Genomic DNA, 22,737 nt, shown 5'->3' with positions numbered 1-22,737 from the left:
CTAATTGTATGTAAACTTCCGACTTCAACTGTATTGTGTATGGGTTACCTTCAGACGAGTCCTGTGACACTTGTGAGAAAAGAAACAGAGATTACCATTGTGTATTTGAGAGTCTCCCCTTTCCACATAGTGGTCATACTAGTTTGAAGGCCAAACCGTTCGTACGCTACTGTTTTCACAAGAAGGCCAATTTTCGGGACGTCTCATGCTCTGACAAACATGGCTGTATATCGGCCGACATTGGCAGATGTGGTGGATTGAAATGCAGTCCATGCAAAAAACTGATATCTCTAGTTTAAATTGACAGAATCTGTCGGGATTTTTAAAATGATGTTACTTGAAGGCTGTGTCAATAGACTCTTAAGGATTCAAAACTGTTCTGTAAGTAATGTTTGTACAGTAGTCTATAGGCCTATGTTGGCTTTGGTTGAATTGCCCTGCCAGTGGTGTTCTTCTCAGACCATTTAGAAATTATACATATTTTTAAATCTATGTGACCACAATGGTAATAGATTATTTGTTGTATTCGTTGTGAGACACAGCGGAGTGAGCCTAATAATTTGCCTTCTTTATTTTACTGGACTGATGGCCTGCATCTGATGGTCTGGGGGGAGGGAGGAAAGGAGGCTGCCTCACCTGTCTCACCGTTCCTCTGCTCTCCCTCCTAGCGCTGAGAAAAGGGGACACAGTCTTCCAGCTGATGCACCAATTCATGTTGTTACACCTATGACCAGAGAAAGTTAAATATTCCTCGATACTAAAAAAGACACATGCTACTAATAATAACAATGTAAGCTTATTGAAACACTTCGTTATACTCATTGATTGCATCTCCAGTGCTGGTTATAGCATGAGTGCAAGTATGGAGAACATGCATTTTATGACTTAAAGTGGCTTCGGAAAGTATTCAGACACCTTGACTTTTTCCACATTTTGTTACATTACAACCTTATTCTAAAATGGATTTAAAATAAATAAATACAATCTCATAAATCTACACAGTACCACATAACAACAAAGCAAAAACTGTTTTTTAGACATATTAGCAAATTGATATATGAATTTATTTTAATCACATTTACATAACTAGTCAGACTATTTAGTCAGTAGTTTGTTGAAGGACCTTTAAAAGTGATTACAGCATTGAGTCTCTTTGGTATGTTGCTACAAGCATGGCACACCTGTGTTTGGGGAGTTTCTCCCACTCTTCTCTACAGATTCTCTCAAGCTCTGTCAGGTTGGAAGCTCTATGGACAATTCCTTGAACCTCATGGCTTGGTTTTGCTTGGACATACACTGTTAACTGTGAGACCTCATATAGTCAGGCGTGTGCCTTTCCAAATCATGTCCAATCAATTACATTTAACACAGGTAGAATCCAATCAAGTTGTAGAAACATCTCAAGGATGATCAGTGGAAACAGGATGCACCTGAGCTCAATTTTGAGTCTCAAAGAAAATACTTACGTAAATAAGATATTTTTATTGTTAAAAAATGTGCACAAATTTCTAAAAAACAGTTTTTGCTTTGTCATTGTGTGTAGATTGCGAATTATTTTTTCATCCATTTCAGAAATAGGCTGTAAATTATCAAAATGTGGAAAAAGTCAAGAGGTCTGAATACTTTCTGAAGGCACTCTATAAAAGTGTTGAAGATGTTAATTCAGCACTGTCAATACTAATTTAAGCAGGAACTTATAAAAACATCAGCTCTTTGTTGTATTAAAGGAGTCTCTCGCTAGTCAGGGTTTTAGAAGTTTTGAAATCTCACTGTATCAACTTTGCTGTCCGCTCGAGGCTTGTTTTTACAGTCTTTGGCTCGATGAAACTGTGCAAACACAGTAATCTGAGCTTTCTGATTGGTCGGCAGTAGGCCTATAGCTGCATTTAATTTTCTCTCTGGGCCTGCAGGGTATGCGGAGTTCTACCTTCAAACACATTAAATGTTTAAAAATGGGAAGTCATTAAATAAAACAAATATTTTATTAAGTAAATTAACGTCAATAAATGATGGTTAATAAGTGAGAAGCAGTAATGGGCAGTCACTACCATCATGTGACTTTTATTTTTAAAAAATTATTCTGTGTTGTTTACAGCATTCAACCCACATAATGCATATTGCATCTACTGTACTGTGTAAAAATCGAAATAAAAAACTGTGATAATTTTTTCAACATCGAACCGTAACCAAACCGACCTCAAAAAATACTAATCGCTCAGCACTAGTGTGTGAGCCCGGATGTATCAGAGAGCCAGCGAGATGTGGAGAGAGACAGCAGACAGTGTGTGCTGTGGGATTGAGGGAGCATGGAGGAGGCCAAATCAGCAGGTGGTGTGTGTGCACGGGCACTGTACACCAGTGTTAGGAGTATGTGTCCAGCAAGGAGGATTAGCATGAATCTAGAACTTCTGTGACACACTGCCTCTCCCATAAACCTGTCATGATGCAGATCACAAGCACGGGCACACACACACACAGAAAGACTCACTCAATCTCACACACTCATCCCCCCACACATGTGCAGACTAAGAATAAAAAACAACTGAAGTACTCAACTCAAAAACATGTTCCAAACCAGTTTTCTCAATGAGATTATTAATCCCCACTTGGAATCCTGTTAGATAGGAACTTTACGTTGCTGTGGATGTCGAAGATTGAACCAGATTATAGTGCAAGTGCGCCACAGATTACAGTAAACTCTCATGAGGACCTCTTCACCATCAACCACATACTGGCATGCAAGGCAAGCCACACAGTAATGCACGGCAAGGCAAGCCATAAGGTGATGCACCCTAAATGGGATCAAGAGGGTAAGGTTTGATTTCTGTGTCTAGAATGGCACTGATTTAGGTTAAATCCATTGATTTCAGTTTTTATGAAATAATACACAGAGCTTTTTAATTTTTGGTGTCCATATTAGGAATCTATTCTTCACAGCAACACTATAATTCTGTGTTGACTTGCCATGCTGATATCAGTCTCCTGTCAATGGACTTGGCTGTGCTTGTCTTATTGTTTTATAGTTTCCGATTGGCTTTTGCTCTGTGCCATGGGGGAGATATTTTGGGCCCTCTGATTGGCTGCGATACCTCAACGAAGCTCTGTGCTTCCAATAAAAGTATAACCTCCAGGATCCAGCAGCATGGGGCTATCCCTGTTCTCTCCTCTCTGCACAGACCATACAAACGCTCCACACCGCGTGGCCGCGGCCACCCTAATCTGGTGGTCCCAGCGCGCACGACCCACGTGGAGTTCCAGGTCTCCGGTAGCCTCTGGAACTGCCGATCTGCGGCCAACAAGGCAGAGTTCATCTCAGCCTATGCCTCCCTCCAATCCCTCGACTTCTTGGCACTGACGGAAACATGGATCACCACAGACAACACTGCTACTCCTACTGCTCTCTCTTCGTCTGCCCACGTGTTCTCGCCCACCCCGAGAGCTTCTGGTCAGCGGGGTGGTGGCACCGGGATCCTCATCTCTCCCAAGTGGTCATTCTCTCTTTCTCCCCTTACCCATCTGTCTATCGCCTCCTTTGAATTCCATGCTGTCACAGTTACCAGGCCTTTCAAGCTTAACATCCTTATCATTTATCGCCCTCCAGGTTCCCTCGGGAGAGTTCATCAATGAGCTTGATGCCTTGATAAGCTCCTTTCCTGAGGACGGCTCACCTCTCACAGTTCTGGGCGACTTTAACCTCCCCACGTCTACCTTTGACTCATTCCTCTCTGCCTCCTTCTTTCCACTCCTCTCCTCTTTTGACCTCACCCTCTCACCTTCCCCCTACTCACAAGGCAGGAAATACGCTCAACCTCATCTTTACTAGATGCTGTTCTTCCACTAACCTCATTGCAACTCCCTCCAAGTCTCCGACCACTACCTTGTATCCTTTTCCCTCTCGCTCTCATCCAACACTTCCCACACTGCCCCTACTCGGATGGTATCGCGCAGTCCCAACCTTCGCTCTCTCTCCCCGCTTCTCTCTCCTCTTCCATCCTATCATCTCTTCCCTCTGCTCAAACCTTCTCCAACCTATCTCCTGATTCTGCCTCCTCAACCCTCCTCTCCTCCCTTTCTGCATCCTTTGACTCTCTATGTCCCCTATCCTCCAGGCCGGCTCGGTCCTCCCCTCCCGCTCCGTGGCTCGACGACTCATTGCGAGCTCACAGAACAGGGCTCCGGGCAGCCGAGCGGAAATGGAGGAAAACTCGCCTCCCCTGCGGACCTGGCATCCTTTCACTCCCTCCTCTCTACATTTTCCTCTTCTCTCTCTGCTGCTAAAGCCACTTTCTACCACTCTAAATTCCAAGCATCTGCCTCTAACCCTAGGGAAGCTCTTTGCCACCTTCTCCTCCCTCCTGAATCCTCCTCCCCCCTCCTCCTCTCTGCAGATGACTTCGTCAACCATTTTGAAAAGAAGGTCGACGACATCCGATCCTCGTTTGCTAAGTCAAACGACACCGCTGGTTCTGCTCACACTGCCCTACCCTGTACTCTGACCTCTTTCTCCCCTCTCTCTCCAGATGAAATCTCGCGTCTTGTGACGGCCGGCCGCCCAACAACCTGCCCGCTTGACCCTATCCACTCCTCTCTTCTCCAGACCATTTCCGGAGACCTTCTCCTTACCTCACCTTGCTCATCAACTCATCCCTGACCGCTGGCTACGTCCCTTCCGTCTTCAAGAGAGCGAGAGTTGCACCCCTTCTGAAAAAAAACCTACACTCGATCCCTCCGATGTCAACAACTACAGACCAGTATCCCTTCTTTCTTTTCTCTCCAAAACTCTTGAACGTGCCGTCCTTGGCCAGCTCTCCCGCTTATCTCTCAGAATGACCTTCTTGATCCATATCAGTCAGGTTTCAAGACTAGTCATTCAACTGAGACTGCTCTTCTCTGTATCACGGAGGCGCTCCGCACTGCTAAAGCTAACTCTCTCTTCTCTGCTCTCATCCTTCTAGACCTATCGGCAGCCTTCGATACTGTGAACCATCAGATCCTCCTCTCCACCCTCTCCGAGTTGGGCATCTCCCGCGGCCCACGCTTGGATTGCGTCCTACCTGACAGGTCGCTCCTACCAGGTGGCGTGGCGAGAATCCGTCTCCACACCACGTGCTCTCACCACTGGTGTCCCCCAGGGCTCTGTTCTAGGCCTCTCCTATTCTCGCTATACACCAAGTCACTTGGCTCTGTCATAACCTCACATGGTCTCTCCTATCATTGCTATGCAGACGACACACAATTAATCTTCTCCTTTCCCCCTTCTGATGACCAGGTGGCGAATCGCATCTCTGCATGTCTGGCAGACATATCAGTGTGGATGACGGATCACCACCTCAAGCTGAACCTCGGCAAGACGGAGCTGCTCTTCCTCCCGGGAAGGACTGCCCATTCCATGATCTCGCCATCACGGTTGACAACTCCATTGTGTCCTCCTCCCAGAGCGCTAAGAACCTTGGCGTGATCCTGGACAACACCCTGTCGTTCTCAACTAACATCAAGGCGGTGGCCCGTTCCTGTAGGTTCATGCTCTACAACATCCGCAGAGTACGACCCTGCCTCACACAGGAAGCGGCGCAGGTCCTAATCCAGGCACTTGTCATCTCCGCCTGGATTACTGCAACTCGCTGTTGGCTGGGCTCCCTGCCTGTGCCATTAAACCCCTACAACTCATCCAGAACGCCGCAGCCCGTCTGGTGTTCAACCTTCCCAAGTTCTCTCACATCAACCCGCTCCTCCGCTCTCTCCACTGGCTTCCAGTTGAAGCTCGCATCTGCTACAAGACCATGGTGCTTGCCTACGGAGCTGTGAGGGGAACGGCACCTCAGTACCTCCAGGCTCTGATCAGGCCCTACACCCAAACAAGGGCACTGCGTTCATCCACCTCTGGCCTGCTCGCCTCCCTACCACTGAGGAAGTACAGTTCCCGCTCAGCCCAGTCAAAACTGTTCGCTGCTCTGGCCCCCCAATGGTGGAACAAACTCCCTCACGACGCCAGGACAGCAGAGTCAATCACCACCTTCCGGAGACACCTGAAACCCCACCTCTTTAAGGAATACCTAGGATAGGATAAAGTAATCCCTCTCACCCCCCCTTAAAAGATTTAGATGCACTACTGTTCCACTGGATGTCATAAGGTGAATGCACCAATTTGTAAGTCGCTCTGGATAAGAGCGTCTGCTAAATGACATAAATGTAAAAAATGTAAATGGCTAGAGAGGCAGGGGAGGTTAGAGGATTCTGGAGCATAGCAGTGTAGCAGTGTAGCAGTGTAGCAGCAATATAACACAGCATGGCTGGCCTATTTATAGGCCTGGCATTGCATGCATCCTGAGACTCACAGCACAGCACAGCACAGAGAGTAGCAGGAATACAACACGCGAAAAGGAATAGGAACAAACACATGGTACGGATGATAGTCGAGAGTCGTAGTGTTTACCCACATGGAAAATATGTATACAGTACCAGTCACAAGTTTGGACACACCTACTCATTCAAAGGTTTTTCTTAATTTATTATATTTTCTACATTGTAGAATAATAGTGAAGACATCAAAACTATGAAATAACACTTATGGAGTCATGTAGTAACCAAAAAAGTGTTGAACAAATAAAAATATATTTCGATTTTAGATCCTTCAAATTAGCCACCCTTGGCCTTGATGACAGCTTTGCACACTCTTGGCATTCTCTCAACCAATTTCACCTGGAAAGCTTTTCCAACAGTCTTGAAGGAGTTCCCACATACGCTGAGCACTTTTTGGCTGTGTTTCCTTCACTCTGCGGTCCAACTCATCCCAAACCATTTCAATTGGGTTGAGGTCGGGTGATTGTGGAGGCCAAGTCATTTGATGCAGCACTCCATCACACTCCTTCTTGGAGGTGTGTTTTGGGTCATTGTCCTGTTGAAAAACAAATGATAGTCCCACTGCTGTGGTAGCCATGCTGGTTAAGTGTGCCTTGAATTCTAAATAAGTCACTGACAGTGTCACCAGCAAAGCACCCCCGCACCATCACACCTCCTCCTCCGTGCTTCACGGTGGGAACCACACATGCAGAGATCATCAACCGTTCACCTACTCTGATTCTCACAAAGACACAGCGGTTGGAACCAAAATTTGGACTAATCAGACCAAAGGACAGATTTCCACCGTCTAAATGTCCATTGTTCGTGTTTCTTGGCCCAAGCAAGTCTCTTCTTCTTATTGGTGTCCTTTTGTGGCGTTTTTTTTGCAGCAATTCGACCATGAAGGCCTCATTCACGCAGTCTCCTCTGAACAGTTGATGTTGAGCTGTGTCTGTTACTTGAACTCTGAAGCATTTATTTGGGCTGCAATCTGAGGCTGGAAATCCTAATGACCGTATCCTCTGCAGCAGAGGGAAGTCTGGGTCTTCCTTTCCGAGAAACCTGAATTTTTCCGGATTTACTGACCTTCGTGTCTTAAAGAAATGATGGACTGTCATTTCTCTTCCTTTATTTTGAGTTTATTTGAAATTCCACAAATGAACTTTTAACAAGGCACAAATGTTAATTGATATGCAATTCCAGGTGACTACCTCATGAAGCTGGTGGAGAGAACGCCAATAGGGTGCAAAACTGTCATCAAGACAAAAGGATGGCTACCTAAGTATAAAATATATTTAGATTTGTTTTACACTTTTTTGATTACTTCATGATTTCATATGTGTTTTTTCATAGTTTTGATGTCTACTATTATTCTACAAATTAGATACTAGTAAAAATAAAAGAAAACCCCTGGAATGTGTAGGTGTGTCTGAACTTTTGACTGGTACTGTAGATGTTTACTCAAATATGGAAATAATTTTTTTAATGACAGATTGCTGCTATATTTATTTTTATTTTGGTTGAGAAAGGTTGGTTTCGGAATGTTTTACTAAGAGAGACTGAACCAGATTTTCCTGGAGCCCCACCTCAAGTGTAGCTTCTTAAAGTAATACTTCAATGAATGTTAATCTTCAGTTCTGTTAAAAATGTCTCAAAATATCTAGGTAAATTCAGAGTGACTGCTAAAAAGTTGCAAAAAAAGTGTTGAATATATCCACCTACGGATTACACCTGTCTTCTACCCAGATACCCTGAGAGATAAATAAAGAGAGACAAGCCATTTAAGAAAGAAAAAAAGAGGAGGGGCAGGTGGAGGCATTGTCAGAAGGAGAAAGATAGATAGTGTTGGAAATAGATTAAGAGGCACAAAGAGAGAGGGAGGCAGTGTCATATGTGTATGTGTGTGTTTGTGTATGTGTTGTGTGTATCAGAGAGCCAGTGATATGTGGAGAGAGAAAACAGACAGTGTTTGTATGTATAATGGATCCCCATTAGCATCTACCCTTTCTGGGGCCCAGCAAAATTAAGGCAGTTATATACCATTTTAAAAAACATTACAATACATTTCACAACATACAGTTGAAGTCAGAAGTTTACTTTCACCTTCAGCTTTTATGTATTTCTTTCATCACATTCCCAGTGGGTCAGAAGTTCACATACACTCAATTAGTATTTGGTAGCATTTCCATTAAATTGTTTAACCTGGGTCAAACATTTTGGGTAGCCTTCCACAAGCTTCCCATAATAAGTTGGGTGAATTGTGGCCCATTCCTCCTGACAGAGCTGGTGTAACTGAATCAGGTTTCTAGGCCTCCTTGCTCCCACAAGCTTTTTCAGTTCTTCCCACAAATATTCTATGGGATTGAGGTCAGGACGTTGGGATGGCCACTCCAATACCTTGACATTGTTGTCCTTAAAGCCATTTTGCCAAAACTTTGGAAAATGCTTGGGGTCATTGTCCATTTGGAAGGCCCAATTGTGACCAAGCTTTAACTTCTTGACGGATGTCTTGAGATGTTGCTTCAATATATCCACATATTTTTCCTACCTCATCTCGCCATTTATTTTGTGAAGTGCACCAGTCCTTCCTGCAGCAAAAGCACCCCTACAAAATAATGCTGCCACCCCCGTGCTTCACGGTTGGGATGGTGTTTCATCGGCTTGCAAGCCTCCCCCTTTTTCCTCCAAACATAACGATGGTCATTATGGCCAAACAGTTGTATTTTTGTTTCATCAGACCAGAAGACATTTCTCTAAAAGTACGATCTTTGTCTCAATGTGCAGCTGCAAACCATAGTCTGGCTTTTTTATGGCAGTTTTGGAGCAGTGGCTTCTTCCTTGCTGAGCGGTCTTTCAGGGTATGTCGATACAGGACTTGTTTTAGTGTGGATATATATACTTTTGTACCCGTTTCCTCCAGCATCTTCACAAGGTCCTTTGCTGTTGTTCTGGGATTGAATGGCACTTTTCGCATCAAAGTACTCTCTAGGAGAGAAAGTCTCGTTCCTGAGCGGTATGGCGGCTGCGTGGTCCCATGGTGTTTATACTTGCGTACGATTGTTTATACAGATGAACGTGGTACCTTCAGGTGTTTGGAAATTGCTCCCAAGGATGAACCAGACTTGTGGAGGTCTACATTTTTTTTCTGGGGCTGATTTCTTTTGATTTTCCCAGGATGTCAAGTATAGAGGCACTGAGTTTGAAGGTAGGCCTTGAAATACTTCCACATGTACACCTCCAATGAACTCAAATGATGTCAATTAGCCTATCAGAAGCTTCTAAAGCCATGACATCAGTCTCTGGGATTTTCCATGCTGTTTAAAGGCACAGTCAACTTAGTGTATGTAAACTTCTGACCCACTTTGTGATACAGTGAATTATAAGTGAAATAATCTGTCTGTAAACAATTGTTGGAAAAATTACTTGTGTCATGCACAAAGTAGATGTCCTAACCGACTTGCCGAAACTATAGTTTGTTAACAAGAAATTTGTGGAGTGGTTGAAAAGCTAGTTTAATGACTCCAAGTGTATGTAAACTTCAGACTTTATTAAGTGTGTGCCCTCAGGCCACTACTATACTATCACATATCTACAACACAAAATCCATGTGTTTATAGTGTGTATGTTATCTGCTGTAGAATTGAGGGAGCATGGAGGAGGCAAGACTAACAGGTGGTGTGTGTGTGCACAGACACTGTCAGTCAGTGTTTGTCCAGCAAGGAGAAGTAGCATGAGCCCAGAACTTAAATATATTTCTTTACCCCGTTTTGTCCCCAATTTCGTTGTATCCAATTGGTAGTTCGTCTTGTCTCATCGCTGCAACTCCCGTATGGACTCGGGAGAGGCGAAGGTCGAGGGCCGTGCGTCCTCCAAAACACAACCCAGCCAAGCCACACTGCTTCTTGACACAATGCCTGCTTAACCCGGAAGCCAGCCGCACCAATGTTTCGGAGCAAACGCCGTACACCTGTACCCGGCCCGCCACAGGAGTCGCTAGGGTGCGATGGGACAAGAACATTCCTGCCGGACAAACCCTCTCCTAACCCGGACGACGCTCGGCCAATTGTCTGCCACCCCATGGGTCTCCCGGTCGCGACCAGCTGTGAGAGAGCCTGGACTTGAACCAGGATCTACAGTGGCACATCTAGCACTGCGATGCAGTACCTTAGACGACTGCGATGCAGTAGCTTAGACCACTCGGGAGCCCAAAACTCCTGTGAAACACTGCTTCTCCCATAGGCCTATCATGATGCAGATCACACACACACACACGCTCCTGACCAATTGTGCTATTTTGTGTTTTTCAACATCTCCTTGGCCAAGTCTGCAATACCTACATGTTTGAAGCAGACCACCATTGTCCCTGTGCCCAAGAATGCCAAGGTGCTCAATGAACAGCATTCTCATGTAGGTGTTTCTTTCGTCCAGGTGGGAAAGGGCAGTGTGGAGTGCAATAGAGATTACATCATCTGTGGCTCTGTTGGAGCAGTATGCGATTTGGAGTAGGTCCAGGGTGTGATGATGGTGTTGATGTGAGCTGTGACCAGCCTTTCAAAGCATTTCTTGACTAGAGATGTGAGTGCTACAGGGCGACATAGCAACACGAAAACCCACTCTCTCTCTCTCTCTCTCTCTCTCTCACTCTCTCTCTCTCTCTCTCTCTCTCTCTCTCTCTCTCTCTCTCGCCCTCTCTCTATCCTCTGCTCTGGCTGGCAAATGGACCGTGCTCAAGAAGGTTATTACGGCTCATACACTTGCCGGTGAATATAATTGAAAAAAGCTTTCATCTGCTAGCAAAGCAATTTCCTTAATGCCTTTAGCGCACATGAAGGACGTGATGAATGTGGTGGCAAATGGACAGGCTGTGAGCGCAGGTTGCAGGGTTTAAAAAGACAGCCCAGCCGCCCAGCAGAGGACAGGAAAAGAGGCATGAGGACGTGTGGGCGGGCGGAGAAAGCATGAGTAGAATAAGCATGCATAAATGGACAGTGTAGAAGAGAAGGGATGACCAGAACACGACACCATGATCTCGCTGGTGTAGGGTGCTAGACCATTCAACCTGAGGGGTTGTACAGAGATAATAGGCCATCTGGCATTGCTATAGCTTCCTCTTGGCACAATGTACACAACCTTAGACATCTGCAACATTTTTGGAAATATGGCCTCCTCCTTTCTAGCTACACACCTCTGCACCCAACAGTATTCAGCTCTATAGTGACACCCCGTGGTCATATCATACTGCAGTATCTTAACATCCCAAAAGACCCAAGGACTCCTTAGGGACCTGTGCAGTGTTGATCTGAGAGGATTGGAGTGGTGCCCTGATTGAAGATCTGATCCTTTCTTATCTACATACATTTTTATTTTTATTTATTTGGGGTGATTTAACATTTATTTAGTCAGAGATTGTCACGTTCGTCATAACGAGGAGACCAAGGAGCAGCGTGAGATGAATACATTCCTCTTTATTTAAACGAAGAACACTGAAGAACACTGAAGAACACTGAAGAACACTGAAGAACACTGAAGAACACTGAAGAACACTGAAGAACACCGAAGAACACCGAAGAACACTAAACAAACGTGCCGCTATAAACACGAGTGCTGACATGCAACTACACATAGACAATAACCCACAAAACCAAAATGGATAATGGCAACCTAAATAGGATCCCCAATCAGAGACAATGATAAACAGTTGCCTCTGATTGGGAACCAATTCAGGCCACCATAGACCTACATTTCGCTAGACAAACCAAAACCCTATAGATATACAAAAAACCCTAGACAAGATGAAAACACACATACCACCCTCGTCACACACTGATCTAAACAAAATAATAAAGAAAACAAAGATAACTAAGGTCAGGGCGTGACAGGGATGTTATATTGAAATTCGTGTTTTTTTTGTGACCCTTGCACAACATACAAAATAATAAACACATGCATCAATACAAAATAAATACACTGGAAGTAAACATGAACCTTTGCTTAGACAGGGAAGTCATATCAAATGTAATGTATACACCAGGGAAGCAAATACAAAATACACATAATCAATCAACCTATCATGGCATTAAAACAACCATAGGGGAATAGGTTTGTCCAATTTTTCCTGGAGTTCATTCCATGTCTGGGTAGCATATAATCGAATGCAGTTTTCCCTAATCATGATGAGGTACGGGGGACATCAAGAACAAGCCAGTTCTGTGAGCAAGTCAATGGCTGTGTTTGCACAGGAAGCCCAAATCAGATCTTATGCTAATTATTTCCATATCTGATACCTATCTGATCTTTTCACTAATGGGTGAACAGGTGAAATGGGTGAACAGACAAAATAAATATGGAATCTATTTTTTTGACTTCCAATTTATACCACTTCCAAATGCGGATCTCAGTGGAGGCTCTTCAGAGGAGGAATGGAAGAACCATCCTCCTCAGTGAAGTTCATAAAAATGTAAATTGTAAAACATTTTAAAAGTAAAACCTTTTAGATAATACTATACTAAACATAATCACATCACCAAATAACTGATTAAAACACACTATTTTGCAAAGGTCTACAGTAGCCTCAACAGCACTTTGTAGGATAGCACCATGGTGTAGCCGGAGGAAAACTAGCTTCCGTCCTCTTCTGGGTACATTGAATCCAATACAAAACCTAGGAGGCTCATGGTGTTCACCCCCTCCCATAGACTTACACATTATGACAACTTCAGGAGGTTGTTCTCCAGCCTATCAGAGCTCTTGAATGATGAACTGACATGTTGTCCACCTAATCAAAGGATCAGATAATTAATCTAGCACTGACAGCATAAGCTACAGCTATCTAGCACTGCGGTGAATAAAAGGTGGTGAGTAGTTGACTCGAAGAGAGAGGGAGACAATAGTTGAACAGTTTTGAGTAAATTAATTTCTTCCAAAAAGAAGGAGAAGCAAGAGAGAAATAGAGAGAGATTTTGTCATTTTTTTCACTCTCAGTTTCAGCAAATGCATCTAGCTAGCTTAGCCTACTAGCCTACTGAAACACACTGCTCAAACAGAGGGATGCTATGTTAGTTAGCTGGCTATGACTTTCCAACACAACACTGGAACTCCTCCAAGTCAAAGTAAGCTTTTGATTTGTTGTACATTAAAGTCCACAAACAAATACTATGTGGCTGTTATGAGAGTGAACTCTGTTTACGTGTGATCAAAGGTGTATTCATTCCGCTGATTCTGTTAAAAAATGTTTCTTAAAAGTAAAAAAAAACTGCAACTGTTGGACAAATGATTACACCCTATAGCAGCTAGATGCAGGCTAGAGTGTGCAAGGCGGTATTGAATGTCACTGTCTATCACCTCAAATTTGTCTCTCGACCTGTGTGCACCTATGTTGTAAACTTTCATTCATAGGCTAGGTTGTAGCAACCTCATGAGTATAGGGAAAATGAAAGTACCATGTGAACTGGGTGAATTGAATATGAATCAGAGTCATCCAATATGCAGTAATAGAAATAAGGCCTTGCTCATAAAACATGTTTTGTCCTCCCTCATCTTAAACGGCACTGACCACCACTGGTAGATCTCAATCCTGATACAATTCTCATATGTGACCTCAGTCTGGACCCTCAGATCAGATTTTTTTGCTGTGAATTGGCTTTTTTGCATATGACCTGCCGCTACTATGACAAGCACCCAAAATGGAAAGGAACAGTGACAGAAAATGAGCATTTCATCTGTATGCTACTTCATTGGCTACATCAGTGTAAATGCACAAATCTGATATGGGTCACATGTAAATCTGAGTGTGGACAGTCATAAATAAAAATTGGATATGAAAAACAAATCTGAATTAGGTTCTTAGTTTGGTAGTATAAACACAGGTGGTATGCCTCCAATTAAAAAGAGATGAAAGATCGGTATGCTGCGCTTAAACAGGCAGATGAATTCTGGTATTATTTCCATGTATTGATCTTTTGACAGCTCTTTCTACAATATTTGGGAAAAAGATCAGAATTGGGCTGTATGTGTAAATGCAGCTGTAGGGTGTTTCTGTAAAACTGCATTATACAGCAATGGAAACCAGGCCACCCTAGATGGTGGCCTGGTTTCAGTAATAACAGGAAGGGGACTATGGTACACTGATTCCAGAGGTTTTAGTGTAGTGGTGGCGTGCATATAGATTTTGTGTATAAGCATTTACTAAATGTAATAGCCTTTTCAAAACAACCCTCTCCCTCCCAGGTGAGGCCAAGACCAGGAGCCACAGTACAGAACCTCTATCTAGGCACGAGAGCAAAGCTCACCACGGAGGCAGCCAGGAGTCTCCCAAATCCCAGGAGTGGGATGGGCCCTCCGGACATTCATCCAACCCCACTGCCATGCCCAGCCGCCTGGGACGCTCTTCTGTCAGCCCCACCATGATGCTGGGGAGTGGGGTCACAGGTGAGGGCCTCTGCCTGGAGTTACACACAAATTGTTTTTAATTACAGAAATGAATGTAAAAGAGAATGTGTTTCAGATGGAAATAGTTAAACAATTATTAGACTTCCAATGTTGGAGCCCATAGTGTTCGATTGGTAAGAGCTAATAATTTGGAAGACACATGAAAAGTGTCTACAAAATGTATTGGCATGACATTTGAGAATTATAAGTAGGCTATATGAGTATTTTATAACAGAAAAAATGCATTATATCATGGAAGGCTAAATAATTCAGATATTGTGAAAGAAATGAATGTTTACATCAAATTTTAATGTGTACAAAATGTGGCTCAGAATCCTTGATACAGTGCATTGGGAAAGTATTCAGACCAGTTGACAATTTGTGACTTTGCAGATTTACTCCAAAATGTTTTATTTTTATTTTTTATTCCCTCATCAATATACACACAATACCCCATAATGACAAAACAAAAACAGGTTTTTAGACATTTTTTTAATGAAATATCACAATTACATAGCTATTCAGACCCTTTACTCAGTACTTTATTGAAGCACCTTTGAGTCTTCTTGGGTGTGATGCTACAATCTTGGCACACCTGTATTTGTGCAGTTTCTCCCATTCTTCTCCGCAGATCCTCTCAAGCTCTCTCAGGTTGGATGGGGAGCGTTGATGCACAGCAATTTTCAGGTCTCTCCAGAGATGTTTGATCAGGTTCAAGTCTGTGCTCTGGCTGGGCCACTCAAGGACATTCATAGACTTGTCCCGAAGTCACTCCTGCGTTGTCTTGGCAGTTTGCTTAGGGTCATTGTCCTGTTAGAAGGTGAACCTTCACCCCAGTCTGAGGTCCTGAGCGCTCTGGAGCAGGTTTTCATCAAGGATCTCTGTGTACTTGGCTCCGTTCATCTTTTCCTCGATCCTGACAAGTCTCCCAGTGCCTGCTGCTAATGAGGGAAAAAAACATTTAATTCATTTTAGAATAAGTCTGTGACTTAACAGCATTTGGAAAAAGTCAAGGGTTCTTAATACTTTCCGAATGCACTGTAAATTAAGATTGATCTCTTCTTTAATTTACTGTTGAGTTGGTTAAAGTCATATGCAACTGAAATGCAACTTGTGTGACCACTATGCATTTCTGACATTCAGTGCAACTGAGATGAAGTTAATAAAACGCAGGTGCTGAGGACAGAGCAGTCAAGGTTAGCTAACCGAAAGAATTATGTTTCATTATTTGGGTTTTAACTCCTTTTGAAGGCTAAAGCACAGCTAAACGAAGGACAGGGCAAATGTGCCTATAGGTCCTGACAACACTATCGGCCCTTACAACACAGGTCCTCAGACCATCCCTAGCAACAATGTACTGTACATCCTAACCGACTGAGCATGTCTCCCTACAGAATCCAAAGCGGTGTGTAAGCTGGGCCGGTCAGCCTCTACATCGGGGGTTCCTTCCCCGTGCGAGACTCCCCAGCACCAGCCCTCCGAGCCCCAGCCAGGCTATAGTCAGGTACCGCCGCATGCCACCACAGAATAAGAGAGCAAGCTAGAAAGAAAGTGCTTGTGAGCCCATGTGGGGCCCTTGTCCCTGTCTCTCTGTGTTCACCTGTGTGTCGGCTGTCTGACCCCATCCCCAAATCGTATTTTCCTCACCCCGTAGCACCATCCCCCTGTCACCTGTCCCACCACTATGTAGCTGTTTTGTCTCATCTGTATTGCATTTATCCAGGGTCACTCTGCTTATTTGTGTTTTGTTTTTTCATCCTGTGGTATTTCAAGTTAATTGGTATACTCATATATACAGACATCAAACCTCAGTGATATAATAATCTGTTTCCATCTCAGGACAAGGAGCCAGGGCAAACTTTCTTCCTCCCTCCTCCTTTTACTTTTAACACTATACCTACCTGTCCCTCCTTAATTTAGCTGGCTCTTACTTACTTCAGCTAAGCCCTTCCCTTTGTACACTGACTGAAACTTCCAATTTACTGGAACCGTACCACTGCACTTTGACCTTACCTCCACCTGTGCCTTTAAATCAAATCAAATCAAATTGGATTATTTAGCTGGCCCTTAACCTGGACTTCGATCTGGTCCATAACTGGCACCTTGCATCTTCCCTGTTCTTTTACCTCTATGACCATCTATGCTATAACCTGACCCTTTAATCTAAACATTGATCAGGACTTTGACCTATGCCTGGCATTTTAACTGTTCTGTCTTTTACACAGGATTTTACCTGCTTTTCTCCCTGGCAGCACCTTCAGTTCCCAAACCCCTAGCAGATGTGCAACTTCTACTTCTAAAAATGACCAAACGTGACTAATTTCATGTTTGATGTATGTATATACAGGGCCATGAAAAAGCATTTGCCCCTTTCTGATTTGCTCTATTTTTGCATACTTTTGATACTGAATGCTATCAGATCTTCAACCAAAACCTAATATTAGATAAAGGGAACCTAAGTTTACAAATAACAAAAAATCGATCTATTATTTGTATTTATTTAATTAATTAAGTTATGCAACACCCAGTTCCCCTGTGTAAAAAAGTAATTGCCCCCTTACACTCAATAACTGTTTGTGCCACCTTAACTGCAATGACTGCAAAGAAAGCTTCCTGTAATTGTTGATCAGTTGCATAACTTTGTTTATGAAATAAATTAAATCATGTTGTAATTGTTGTGTTATTTGTTCACTCAGCTTCCCTTTATCTAATATTAGGTTTTGGTTGAGTACAAAATCTAATAACAAATATGCAAACATTTTGAAAATCCGAAAGGGGGCAAATGCTTTTCCGCAGCACTGTATGTATACACAACATACAGTGGCAGTTAAAAGTTTGGACACACCTACTCATTCCAGGGTTTTTCTTTATTTTTACTATGTTCTACCTTGTAGAATCACAGTGAAGACATCAGTGAAGACAAATTATGAAAAAACACATATGGAGTCATATAGTAACCAAGAAAGTGTTAAACAATTCAATATATATATTTCGGATCCTTCAAAGTAGCCAGCCTTTGCCTTGATGACAGCTTTGCACACTCTTGGCATTCTCTCAACCAACCTCATGAGGTAGTCACCTGGAATGCATTTGCTGCAGAGTATAACTTTCATTAGAGTTACCAGCCTCTGAAATTGAAGCCCAAATAAATGCTTCACAGAGTTCAAGTAACAGACACATCTCAACCTCAACTGTTCAGAGGAGACTCTGTGAATCAGGCCTTCATGGTTGGATTGTTGTGAAGAAACCACTACTAGAGGACACCAATAAGAAGAAGAGACTTGCTTGGGCCAAGAAGCACGAGCAATGGACATTAGACCGGTGTAAATCTGTCCTTTGGTCTGATGAGTCCAAATTTGAGATTTTTGGTTCCAACCGCCGTGTGACTACCTCATGAAGCTGGTTGAGAGAATGCCAAGATTGTGCAAAGCTATCATCAAGGCAAAGGGTGGCTGCTTTCAAGAATTTAAAATATACTTTTTTGTTTACTACATGATTCCATATGTGTTATTTTATAGTGATGATGTCTCCACTATTATTCTAAAAAGTAGACAATAGTAAAAAATAAAGAAAACCCGTTGAATGAGTAGGTGTGTCCAAAGTTTTGACTGGTACTGTTTGTGGAATGTTTATTGAGAGCACTATGTGTTTGTGTATGCTGTTGGTTATGGAACAAGTTTTTACTTTTCTTATATCTCTTTATGAGTGATCAACCATTCTTGAACATGTCTCATTGATGTATACATATGTATCTCTCTTCTGGGGAGGCAGCATATGATGCTTCAGAAGTGACATGCTACACACACAATACACAAACAACATGCACACACACTCACTCACACACACAAACACTCACACACACACAAACATATGTACACACACACACACACACACACACACACACACACACACACACACACACACACACACACACACACACATACACACACACTATGACAGGTCACTCAACCATTTGCACGAATCAGAACCCTACCCAGCCTTCTTCATTCTCACTCCCTAGCTCTTAGAAAAAGTAGTCTAACTAAAAACAGAAGGCCTATCCTACTGAAAGTCATCCAATCAAAACAGAGGCCAAGAAAATAAAACCTTGTCAAATCGTTCTGTCATTCCTCCCTTTCTGTGTCCTTTTTGTGTCTGTGTCCTTGTCTATATATTGTGAGAATGCTGAAAAAGCATTTGTTGTTATGTGTGTTTTCCAATGAATGTCTTACTGTGTGCATGTTTGTGTATTTGTGTGTTTGTGTGTATGAACATGCAGTGGGCCATGTTTCACAATTACATAAATACTGCTTAAACTTCCTATCTGAATAATTGAATATTTGATGACCGTAATGTCTACACTTGAATTTACTGTTATATAAGCCTTGGTCAATGATGACACTGTGTTTTACTGTTCATGGAAAGGAGGACAGTCTTATAAACATCAATACATCATATAGTGTTATACACACGGAGACTACGTAGGCTACTGACAATACATACCTGATCTATTCAGACAAAATCAACACACACTTCACAACCAACACATCTGCCAAGACAATACATACATTAACATAGACTTGTGGTCTCATTCAACAAACACTACTGTCTGTACCTTTCCTTAACATTGGGAAAGTAGTAGCACTCACTACCAGCTATTTTCTACTTCTGTCTATAACATAAACCTAGACCATTGGTTCCCAACCTTTTCTTAACCGTGGCACACCTTGATGGGATAAAACATTCTGTGGCACACCTAGACTTTTCCTAATAATTTATTTTGTGGTAATCTGATCCATACTGCAAATAATGAATTTTCTGTATCATTTTTTCTTTCATAGAATAAATAGGGTTTATTTAAACTACTTTCATAGTTCCTTACTCATGTTTAATTTGTGTGGACCCATTTAAAGCATCCTGCAAATCTCCAATATAAAGAAAAACTCTTGTAGCTCCAGTAAAATAGGTCTATAGGTTAATAGGTTAATTTTGAATGGAAGAGTCTAGAGATGAGAGGTTTTCGGCATTGTAAAGGTGCAACCACAAACACAAAGCAATGCTCCGTTTGATTCTTAGGCTGTGGTACTGCTAAGCCTCGTCAGACTTGCCTGTGCAAAGGGTTCTCACAAGAGAAGTAAAATTATACGAATGACCATGCTCGTTGTGCACCCCTCAAATGATACAAATGTAACAACAGCTCCAGCGCATTGGACTTGAAACAACGGTACAGATGGAACCATGTGTGCCATTCAATATATTATCTACAGTCATGGCCAAAAGTTTTGAGAATGACACCAAAATACATTTTCACAAAGTCTGCTGCCTCAGTTTGTATGATGGCAATTTGCATATACTCCAGAATGTTATGAAGAGTGATCAGATGTATTGCAATTAATGGCAAAGTCCCTCTTTGCCATGCAAATGAACTGAATCCCCCAAAAACCATGTCCAACGCATTTCAGCCCTGCAACAAAAGGACCAGCTGACATCATGTCAGTGATTCTCTTGTTGACACAGGTGTGAGTGTTGACGAGGACAAGGCTGGAGATCCCTCTGTCATGCTGATTGAGTTCGAATAACAGACTGGAAGCTTCAAAAGGAGGGTGGTACTTGGAATACTTGTTCTTCCTTTGTCAACCATGATTACCTGCAAGGAAACACATGCCGTCATCATTGCTTTGCACAAAAAGGGCTTCACAGGCAATGATATTGCTGCCAGTAAGATTGCACCTAAATCAACCATTTATCGGATCATCAAGAACTTCAAGGAGAGCGGTTCAATTGTTGTGAAGAAGGCTTCAGGGCGGCGGCCAAGGAAGTCCAGTAGGCGCCAGGACCGTCTCCTAAAGTTGATTCAGCTGCGGGATCGGAGCACCACCAGTACAGAGCTTGCTCAGGAATGGCAGCATTCAGGTGTGAGTGCATCTGCATGCACAGTGAGGTGAAGACTTTTGGAGGATGGCCTGGTGTCAAGAAGGGCAGCAAAGAAGCCACTTCCCTCCAGGAAAAACATCAGGGACTGACTGATATTCTGCAAAAGGTACAGGGATTGGACTGCTGAGGACTGGGGTAAAGTAATTTTCTCTGATGAATCCCCTTTCCGATTGTTTGGGGCATCGGGGAAAAAGCTTGTCTGGAGAAGATAAGGTGAGCGCTACCATCATTCCTGTGCCATGCCAACAGTAAAGCATCCTGAGACCATGCATGTGTGGGGGGGTTGCTTCTCAGACAAGGGAGTGGGTTCACTCATAATTTTCCTAACACAGCCATGAATAAAGAATGGTACCAACACATCCTCAGAGAGCAACTTCTCCCAACCATCCAGGAACAGTTTGGTGACAAACAATGCCTTTTACAGCATTATGGATTACCTTGCCATAAGGCAAAAGTGATAACTAAGTGGCTCGGTGAACAAAACATTGATATTTTGGGTCCATGGCCAGGAAACTCCCCAGACCTTAATCCCATTGAGAACTTGTGGTCAATCCTCAAGAGGCAGGTGGACAAACAAAAACCCACAAATTCTGACAAACTCCCAGCATTGATTATGCAAGAATGGGCTGCCATCAGTCAGGAAGTGGCCCAGGATTTAATTGACAGCATGCCAGGGCGGATTGCAGAGGTCTTGAAAAAGAAGGGTCAACACGGCAAATATTGACTATTTGCATCAACTTCATGTAATTGTCCATAAAATCCTTTGACACTTATGAAATGCTGGTAATTATACTTCAGTATTCCATAGTAACACCTGACAAACATATCTAGACACTGAAGCAGCAACATTTGTGGAAATTAATATTTGTGACATTCTCAAAACCACAGTCGTGGCGTGGCACTGGTGCGCCCAAGTCAAAATCCCATGTTCATTCCACAGGTCACGTTTATAAGTGTTAGAAGAGTGTTCCAAAAAATTTAACCTGAGAGTTCCTCAAGTCACACCAGTGTGCCGCGGTAAACCGGTTAAAAACCACTGACCTAGACTACTCACAATTTGTACTCTTTCCAGACACCAACAACACACACTTCAGGACACATACATCTATCATACAAATACAGTGTCTAGTGAAAGTCTACACACCCCTGTCACAATTGTCACATTTTGCTGCCTTAAAATTGGATCTAAAAGGGGATTCAATTAGATTTTTCCCATGTGAAACTTATGATCCCTTATTGATTTCACTAGTTAAATCTACCTCAGTGTAGATTAATGGGAGGAGATTGGTTAAATATGGATTTTTAAGCCTCGAGACAACTGAGACATGGATTTTGTATGTGTGGCATTCAGAGGGTGAAAGGGCAAAACACAAGATTTAAGTGCCTTTGAACAGGGTATAGTAGTAGGTGCCAGGCGCACTGGTTTGAGTGTGTCAAGAACTGCAATGCTTATGGGTTTTTCATGCTCAACAGTTTGCCGTGTACACTCAACAACTCTTGGACAGCCATTCTGTTAGCTTTGGCAAAAAGATTTGTTTAATTGTCCCACTGAAAAATACAACTCTATTCCAGGGTTCAGAACATCTATTCAGAAGACGGAGGCACATTTTCCTCTACCTTTTTACCTGGGCTTTGCTCCTTTCATATTCTTTTGATCCTTTTATAATTCTACAGCCCCTGCCAGTGACAAGCATACTCATAACATAATGCTGCCACCACAAAAGGGATCAACAATATGACATTCACTCCACATTGCTGGCCAGTATGACAACATGAAAAGAAGGAAGCCTTTATTAAAACAAATCTATTTCAAATCATCCATTATGTTTGCAAAAAGGTCCTTAAGTAACACTGCAAGACAACATGGCAAATAAATACACTTTTTGCCTTCAGGTTTGGGACAAATCCAATAAAACACATCACAGAGTGAACCCCTCTGTATTTTGAAGTAATGTGGTGGCAGCATTATATTATGTTTATAGTTGTTACCGGCAGGGAAAGATGAGTTTGTCAGGATCAAAATAAATATATATACAG

General features: G+C 42.8%; 1 protein-coding gene across 1 annotated transcript in view; it reads left to right on the top strand.

Annotated features, from left to right (window-relative positions):
- The window catches only part of nyap2a (neuronal tyrosine-phosphorylated phosphoinositide-3-kinase adaptor 2a), a 42,890-nt gene extending 26,593 nt beyond the window's left edge, over positions 1 to 16,297 (top strand). The window contains exons 6-7 of the mRNA XM_065008391.1: positions 14,566 to 14,766; positions 16,161 to 16,297. Coding sequence (XP_064864463.1) covers positions 14,566 to 14,766; positions 16,161 to 16,297 — 338 coding nt within the window. The remainder of the gene's footprint in view (positions 1 to 14,565; positions 14,767 to 16,160) is intronic.
- The last annotated feature ends 6,440 nt before the right edge of the window (positions 16,298 to 22,737 follow it).

This window comes from Oncorhynchus nerka, linkage group LG23 (assembly GCF_034236695.1).
Source record: "Oncorhynchus nerka isolate Pitt River linkage group LG23, Oner_Uvic_2.0, whole genome shotgun sequence".
NCBI classification, from domain to species: Eukaryota; Metazoa; Chordata; class Actinopteri; order Salmoniformes; family Salmonidae; genus Oncorhynchus; species Oncorhynchus nerka.
This window is presented reverse-complemented; position numbering and strand designations above follow the sequence as displayed.